Source organism: Dendronephthya gigantea, unplaced genomic scaffold (genome assembly GCF_004324835.1).
Source record: "Dendronephthya gigantea isolate DGI-Jeju-01 unplaced genomic scaffold, DenGig_1.0 000079F, whole genome shotgun sequence".
NCBI classification, from domain to species: domain Eukaryota; kingdom Metazoa; phylum Cnidaria; class Anthozoa; order Malacalcyonacea; family Nephtheidae; genus Dendronephthya; species Dendronephthya gigantea.
Genome location: NW_021163089.1, coordinates 783,396 through 791,696, shown reverse-complemented (window position 1 = coordinate 791,696; position 8,301 = coordinate 783,396). Strand labels below are relative to the sequence as shown.

Below are 8,301 nucleotides of genomic sequence, written 5' to 3'. Positions count from 1 at the left end.
CCGGCGTTTCAACAAAGACTTTACCATTTTTATTGTTGCCAGGTTGAAGACTCACGCACGAATATTTGTTGACAAGAATACCACACAGTTTTGTTGACCTGCTGTGGTTTATGGGTGGGCTGTAAATAAGGATTTGGTAGGCAGTTTTGTGTTTAAGTGAGGAGCACAAATGGCTGTGAAATACTCAAGGATTTGGAAGCTGTGACCACTATCTATCGTGACAGTTTTCATAAACCTGGCTGGCTTGGTAGTTAGAAGGGCGTAAATATAATCAACGCTATGTCAGTCCTAGCATCTACGCTTATGCGTCAATGTGAGACTGGGTCCAAACAGTGACGTCACCTTTCGTAGTAACAGTGGTCAGTAATCCCCAAATCTCTGAGCAATAGGGTGAGTACTGAGTAACTATCTACTGATCTCAAAAGGCAACATACATCAAAACAAAACAAGAAATTTATTCAAATTTTTTTATAAAATTCAATTTACATATTAGATTATCATGAACAACCGCAAGGAAAAGTTTAGATAATGAGGCGTATTAAATGTGATAACATTACAGTGTTCGTCAACTACAATTCAAAAGGCTGGGAACACCTTCAACAGTTGCTTCAACGCTGCCAACTTAAATCTATACCAAAGTCGAAGTGCTTTTTTCTCAAGCCTCAAAACTGCAAATATACATACATTGAGAAACTTATTGTTCAAAATCTGAAGCCCAAAAAATAGCTGTGCTTTTAACAACTGGAATTCGCTCCAATTTAAATTTTTTGTGACCATGACATCACATATGCACAAAGGAATTGTATTTTCAACCTGCAGAATCTAAATATGAAATTTTCACTTCGTTTAAATACATCGAAATCAACGCTTAGTTCATTCATTCCATGCACGATAAATGCAGAAAAACCGTTCTGCATTTAGTTAAATGATCCTCTTTAGTAAATTATTGTGACTTGATTTATCTCAAATACGAATTTGTGTCTGGTTAGTACTTGCATATTTGCCTAAATCATGATGAGTAGAAAAAAATTCAGGTAAATTAAACCCGAGAAAAATAGCTTTTCCATTTTACAATATTGACGTTACTGTCCTGTGTTTATTATAATTTTAGACACTGACTCCAAGTTTTTCGAGACATTTCGTCCCCTTTTCTTGGTATTCTTGTTTAGTTATCCAGAAGTTATCTTTGTCTTTCATGATGTCTGCCAACACAGCACCACCAAGGAAGACCATATGCTTTCTACGAGGTGGATCTTCAATACGGATCTTGAATTTCTACATGAAATGCGTGAGGAAGTTGAATTCATTTTTCTTACCCATTTCACTCTATTGACTTATTATTATAAAGTATAAACCTTCATCTTCTGAGGCTGAGGCTCTTCTAGCTTGTGTATGGCTACAGGTCTAAAGATTTACTTTCCACTAGGAAAGCCACTTCATGCAATCCCGGAGGCTTTGATAGTTTGCTATTTGCATCTGATAGAATCATTAACATGCAGCACTTAGGGCAGCCTTCAAATCCTTGAGCCATTTCTTATGAAGGTTTATCCAAGAGTATACTTACAGCTAACTTGGATCCATCTCCTTTCAATACTCTCTCCAAGTACAGTTGCTTAATCTCTCTTTCCAATCGACTTGGTAATCCAGGATACATGGTTGAACCACCTGACAGAACAATGTGCTTGTAGAATTCCATCCTGGTGTCAATATCGGCCGCTTGGATTGTGTTAAATAACAACTCCGCCATTCCAACACCTTCCACATTGATGAGATGAGGTTGGAATAGAGCTTCTGGTGCCTCAAATCTTTCACCACTCACTTTCACAACACGACCATCTGGTAGCTGAAGAGAAAGTGGTAATAGCATCATTAGCATGTAAGAAACCGCACTTTGGTTACCTTGTGGAGTCCAGAAATATCTTATTCTTAACATTTACCGTGTATTGTTCAACAAGCACTGTTGTTTCTGTTGCAAGCCTCTGCTCCTGTTCAATATTGTAGCTAAATTATAGGAGACATTGATATGTAAGTATTGGATCTATTTTTCTGTGTTTAGTAACACCAGACAGTATCAGCAGCATACCCAACATAACATAACTTCTCCTTCATCATACGAACAGTCTCAAAGTCAGCTGTGTGGTTGAATGCATATCCTCTTAGCAATAGAAGCTACAAAACAGATATTCACAATTCAAGGATACTTTTTCACAAAAATGTGGTGTGGTTATATATGCTTCCTGATATAATATTATATAAACTTTAACATCTGGGCCAACTTCTAAAACCAGAGCTTTCTATCCAAAGCTTACTTTGATTAAATACTTGGTGATATCTCGTCCAGCTATGTCAAGTCTTCGTGTCAAATGTGGTAAAGCGAAACCTTCGTAAACTGGACAGATATGGGTGACACCATCTCCAGAATCAATAACCACTCCGGTCAACAAGCCTGGTATAAACAAAACCATCAGATACATAACTAGCTGACCCTGTTATACAAGGGTTCACTTGCCTCCATGGAGAAAGTATTGATGATGTAATGAGGATTGGCAAGGAATTATTACATATAAAAAGTGGAAGCTCTGTCTGAGACAACACAACAGCTAGCTTCCTTAAGTGTACATATTGTTACAATGTACTTGACCTGTGCATCCTTTTTTGTCCTTTTAGAAGTAAGTTTAAGAAGTAGGGACTAGAAACATTATTCATGTCTGGTGTAACATTTTGTTACAATTTAAGTTGTTTTTTGAAATGAACACAATACCATACCTTGCGCATATAATGTCAAGACGGCTTGTATAGCAATGTAAACACCAGCCATCTCATAGTTCTCAAACATAACCTTTTGAAAGGAACAAGGAAATGAAATATTTCTTGGATATTAAAAAAAATGTAAACAAACTCAGTCTGAATTTTGCATTTTTGTTTATTATATTTAGCTTAAACAAACCTCAATCATTTTTTCTCGATTTTTCATTGGATTCATAGGTGGTTCAGTCAGTAAAACCTGTAGATAAACATGCATGAGTATAAACAAGAATAGCTTTGGGATTAACTGCCGATAGTACAAAGCAGACAATAGTGAAACACTTCAATACAATACCTTGCAGTTCTTGGTATCAAGGTTTAATTTTGTGGGCCCAAATGTGTAATCCCAAACGTGTTTCATATCATCCCAGCTGCGTACAATGCCGTTATCCATAGGATAATTACATTCTAACATATGTCTAAGTTGACTAGCTTCGTCCCCGACCATCAAATCCTGCCAATGAACAGGAAGTGTAGATATATTAACCCAAGGCAGAAGTTATGCAATTATTCGTTTAATTTCAGCCTAACAAGAGTGGGAAGTGGATAAATTGGACCGAGAATAAAAACAACAATACCTTCACTTCTATGTCACCGACTTTTGCAGTCGAACGGATAATAGGTCGTCCAACCATCGATGGGAATATGTGTTCTGGAAAGTTGGATCCTGCAAATCCACATTTCACGAACTAAAATGTACAACCAAATATTCAGGCTGTTATCGCCTAAAATACGCCGTAAAACCTGCTCAGGATACATACCCCAGTTCCATTATCACATACAACAATTTTGTGCCCTTTTGAATCCATTGTAAAGAGAAAATTTAGCTTTGTTTTGCGGAGTTTAAACTCACTCTGAGGGCAAGATGGCAGCAAACCGGGCTTCCGTTTTCCACCGCCCCGTTTACTATGGCCCAGGCTCCTCCGCACTCAAATGACGTCACTTCCATGCGCGCTCATTACCGAAAATGGAAGTTTGAAAAGTTTGCAATTAGAGAGGCCAGTAATTTTATAAGCTTAAAATGGAGTGTAGAAAAACAGGAATATCCGAGTTGCGCGCATATATTTCACTTTCAAATTTCCTCAGGAGACTCCCGCTTTTGTTTTTATTACATGTAAATCTGCCACATTTCGACGCAAAATATTTCAAGATTTCACGCGTGTTTATATTAAACGTCATCTAAAAATCATGTTTTTTGCCTAAAATGTTTTATAGTTTACATCCGTACTAGTTTAATTACAGTTTTCTTATACAAATGAATACGGCGGTCAAATGTAATTTCACCAGCTTAGCCTTCGCCATAAAACAACAGATATCTACAGTTAAACCCCGCATATATAAGAAGCTAAACTTTTCGGGGCTAAAAAACGGTTGTGGGCTTTTGGGGCATTCAGTCATTACATACCAAAATTGTACGTAAGTATTATGTGGGTTTTTACTGCATGCTAATTTTATAACACTTGAACGTTTATTACACATATCCTGTGATGTGATATGCTAACACTGTTCTAATAAGACATTGCTGTAAATGTAATAATAATTGTAGGACGGATAAACGCCTCGAAAGTAGGGCTTTAAATGAAATAGAACCTCGAGGACCAGGCCTATAAGCATGCGAGACGGAGAGCCTCATACAAATCATGTAAAGCCCGTCTTTCTAGGTATTTATCCGGCTTCACGCTCATGGTGATTTTACAGCGAGTTTTTCCATCCACTTGCTACCTAATTCATGTCCACTAGTTGCATGCGATAAAAGATCCTGCAGTTCACTAAAGAAAACCGACTCCATCTTGAAATAACAGGACGCTTTGGTAGTTATTCTGACAATTGTTATAAGTTAAGCCAAGAACTCTATGGCGGCCATCTTTGAGTTGATTTTACTAACTATGATTTATTATACAACAAGTACATTTATGAAATTGTCAAAATTCATTTGTTATCTATGCAATCACAAATATTAGTGCTAGACCACTGTTCCAGGACTTGCCTGAAAAAAAGAAAGAATGTTTTAATATATTATAATCATGCTCAGGTCCAACTGCCTCAGGTTACCAGTGGTGTAAAGATGTTGTAAAGTTTCCCTTTCACAATAGGAACAAAACAGATTAGACAAACAGTATTATCAGAACAATAGGTTAGTTTGTAAATTGTAACACATTGGTTATGCAGTCATAGCGAGGTTATCTATTTTTTTTAGTTTTATAGCAAGAAAAGCCAGGCATCATTTGGACAGTCAAGCACACTGGAGTTTCTCAATTGAGGAAGATGTTGTATAGCAGGCTGAACTTAAAGGGGAAGTGACTGCCCAGTAGCAATTAAGGAGTCAGCATTTTTATAGATGCTTGCATTGATACTCACCCCTTTGCCTGGTCTTGCCCATGTACTGATATACCCCTCCTGACAAGCAACTATTAAACAGTCTTCTCGGAACTCCAGCCCACACAGTCTTTCCATTGAGATCTTCTTCGCTACCAGTGGTTCCAACTGTGGAACATCATCAAACACAGGGCAAATAACTGACCCAAATGATTTATCATCAAGATCTAATAACTGTTCAACAGACGAACTTAAATTGTGCGTCGTTATATAGTTTCTGACATGGTTCACTTCTTTGGAAGGACCATTGGGGACGTTGTTCCCCGTGTGACAAGATTGCGCCCGTAAACTACGAGTTCTAGGCTTTATTGGTTTCAAGACATCCTCTGTCAGGTCCCATAGTAATAGCATAGTATCTTGACCTACTGAACCAAACCTGTATGACGCATTAGGTCTATCCATATCAACAGTACTATGTCTCTCGCTGTACGTGGAATTACGGATGTCCCGTTCTGTCCCTTCATCATCACTGTCGTCCATGGTTCCCCCACCACTAACGCTCGTTAGGTAAGGGTCAAAACGTACCATACCTACCCAAGACTGATGCCCGACTCCCCTTGCAATAACTCGGTTCTCATAAAACGAGAACACTGTAATCAAATCGTCCTCTCCACCAGTAACAACATACTTTCCATCAGGACTCCAACATACGCAGAGTAGCCCACCAAAATAGCTACGCATTATCCCATTTAATGACTGACCATCAAAATCAAAGATTCGCAAGTAGCCATCTTGGCTAACAACCGCCAAATGTTTACAGTCAGGTGAGAAAGCAAACTCATTAATACTTCCTTTGCCAATTGTCCACTTGCACACAGGATTCCCAAGAGTCTTTGTTTTGTTTCCAAAGATTTGAAAACCTGGTCCTTGTTTTAGCAAAGAGAATGTTGGTGCATCTGGCAGAGAAGGGTTCTCCTTATTATACACATACATATTGCCACTATCATATGCTGCCAAGAATAAGTTCTCAGATCCTGGGATCCATTTTATACATTTCACAGACGCCTTGTCCACTTGTCGCTAAAATAAGAAGAACTGCTTGCTTGAATGTCCTATGATGGTACTCAAAAGAAAGGCCTTTGCATGAAACATTGAACATGTGTAAATACTTTCAGTCACACTAAGATATACCAGAGCTTAATAAGTGAATGATTAACTGGATAATATACTGGGTAATCAAGAAAAATCATTGTCAATTGAGGCATTCGAAAAGCATGCATTAGGGCACTCTAAGCCTTGCCAAGATCTTGTCTTCCTTACCTCTTCATTATAAAGTTTATTCAAATCATGTCCAATTGGATCAATAAGTTGAATCTGTCCAGCAGAGAACCCAATGATTAGTTCAAGAAATTGAATACTCCTTGTTGGCAGGTTGAAGTCATGACATGTTGGAAACGTTCCTTTGTAGCCTCGCTTGTCAAGAGGTTTGTTTAAATCTGCAGCCTGTTTTGTAAAAGAAAAATAACAGTTATGGCTTGATATCATGCTCATCAGTACACAAAATTCATCTACTGTGCCTCTTGAATGGAAAACAGCAGATTATTCATGAAATGATTATTAACTAAATTTGTGTATTTACACAAACAACACATTGAATGAGCCATCTGTTTTCTCTGTTTGCTCATTCAAAAACACTTTCTTTTTTGCTGACGTCTGTCCACACTGATGTAGATGTGATTCCCAATTACAGTGCTACCTTTCACAGGAAATAAGATAAAGTGATATATCGCAAACAGTTAATAAACCAATTAAAGTTGTTGGGAAATATTTCAAGCCAATATCTCAGATGTTAGCAAACTTTAACACAGACATCATCGTAATAAAACTGCACAAAGAAGGACATATTGTCCAATAGGTCAATATTAAACCAATGTATAGAAGTTAGAAAAAATTAACGAATGTAAGTTTTTGTCATTTTTTACAATTATGTTTTAAAAGGAAAAAATATTTGCTTTGAATTTACTCTTATACCAGGACCCATAAGTATTACTTTCAAAAAATAAACTTCTTCTTGAAGATGGGAAATTTATTTATATGTGATCTTGGCTAACAGAAAAAATATATCAGGATTTGTACCGTACGTTCTTCTGGTATTTACTGTTGGAACACTATCTTCAAAGATTGATAATTATTTATCAAATAAACATTGGGTTAGGAAAAGCCAGATGCCTTTAACCAGAAATAATAACTTTTTATTTGACTTTTATAATCCCTTTCTGTTCAGTCAGTCAAAATCTCAGTGCTAATACATTAGCAAAGGCGGAAAATTCGCTCATGTATTAAAACAATTAAGCAGAACAACCAAAATTCTTTCCAAACTTCTACATTGTCAGTACTAGAAAAGCTCATATTTCATTTGTGATCTAGCTAATAACTACACTCTGACTGAAGTAAAAGATTTCCTACGGCTTAAACCAACCTTTTTGACACCCTTGTAGACGTAGACATACAATTCTTTGCCAACATTAAAAGCAATTCTGTCTGAACTGCAGTCTTTCTCCTTCAAAGTGACAAACGAGATTCTTACGGGAAATGGATGCTGTACAGTGTAGGGAAGCCTATTTGGTCTACAATATTCGGACAAGTTCATCAACGTATACACCCCTTCTTTCGTAGCAAATCGATTCTTGACATCATGAGATGCGTTTGATTTTACAGACGCAGCCATCAAAGAAAATACAGTTTTCGAATCTTCTCCATTTTGCAAAGTTTCGCTTGCAGCGCCCACCCGTCCTAGCGGCATTACATCAACATTACGAACATTCCTCGAGAACTATCCGAGAAATCTCACTCGTGATAACTCGTCAGAGCGTCGTTTTTCCAGGATTTCGCAATACCGTCGATTGCACTAAAGATGTACTCTCACTGATCTGTGTACTCTCCCACAAAAAGGCGTTTTCTTAAACTCATCAAAAACTTTATTCAATTCAGATATTGAATCAGTAAAGAGGCTGGTAAAGGGATATTCAATCAATTTGTTCTTGCCTGAAATATTACTATTTTGATATTAGATTCAATAAATTATTAACCTTCGAATATTGCATTCAGAAATTTATCTCTTGTTAGGAGTTTTGCAGGCTTTACTATTTGGCTTTACAATATAATTCTGAGAAGAAACTT

The 8,301-nt window shown here is 37.2% G+C and overlaps 2 protein-coding genes across 2 annotated transcripts; both read right to left on the bottom strand.

The window, feature by feature from the left end:
• Positions 1–435: 435 nt before the first annotated feature.
• On the bottom strand, positions 436–3,705 carry LOC114532517 (actin-related protein 2-B). The gene is made up of 10 exons (XM_028554033.1): positions 3,567–3,705; positions 3,384–3,494; positions 3,101–3,259; positions 2,948–3,004; positions 2,767–2,839; positions 2,310–2,446; positions 2,084–2,169; positions 1,938–2,001; positions 1,565–1,843; positions 436–1,275 (listed from the first exon to the last, which is right to left on the bottom strand). The coding sequence occupies exons 1-10, from the start codon at positions 3,612–3,614 to the stop codon at positions 1,108–1,110; spliced, it is 1,182 nt and encodes a 393-aa protein (XP_028409834.1). The 5' UTR covers positions 3,615–3,705; the 3' UTR covers positions 436–1,107.
• Positions 3,706–3,894: 189 nt separating this feature from the next.
• Positions 3,895–7,987, bottom strand: LOC114532516 (WD repeat-containing protein 20-like). Its single transcript, XM_028554032.1, has 4 exons — positions 7,601–7,987; positions 6,442–6,624; positions 5,164–6,201; positions 3,895–4,792 (listed from the first exon to the last, which is right to left on the bottom strand). The coding sequence occupies exons 1-4, from the start codon at positions 7,922–7,924 to the stop codon at positions 4,769–4,771; spliced, it is 1,569 nt and encodes a 522-aa protein (XP_028409833.1). The 5' UTR covers positions 7,925–7,987; the 3' UTR covers positions 3,895–4,768.
• Between the last annotated feature and the right edge of the window lie 314 nt (positions 7,988–8,301).

Bases quoted from the DNA above. Each gene is read 5' to 3' on its own strand.
- LOC114532517 (XM_028554033.1), bottom strand. From the start codon at position 3,614: ATGGATTCAAAAGGGCACAAAATTGTTGTATGTGATAATGGAACTGGG. The intron at 3,495-3,566 runs GTATGTATCCTG...TGTACATTTTAG, and splicing joins TATGTGATAATGGAACTGGG to TTCGTGAAATGTGGATTTGC. The intron at 1,844-1,937 runs GTAAATGTTAAG...CTTTCTCTTCAG, and splicing joins TGCTTGTTGAACAATACACG to CTACCAGATGGTCGTGTTGT.
- LOC114532516 (XM_028554032.1), bottom strand. From the start codon at position 7,924: ATGCCGCTAGGACGGGTGGGCGCTGCAAGCGAAACTTTGCAAAATGGA. The intron at 6,625-7,600 runs GTTGGTTTAAGC...TTTACAAAACAG, and splicing joins TCTACAAGGGTGTCAAAAAG to GCTGCAGATTTAAACAAACC. The intron at 4,793-5,163 runs GTGAGTATCAAT...TCTTTTTTTCAG, and splicing joins GGGCAAGACCAGGCAAAGGG to GCAAGTCCTGGAACAGTGGT.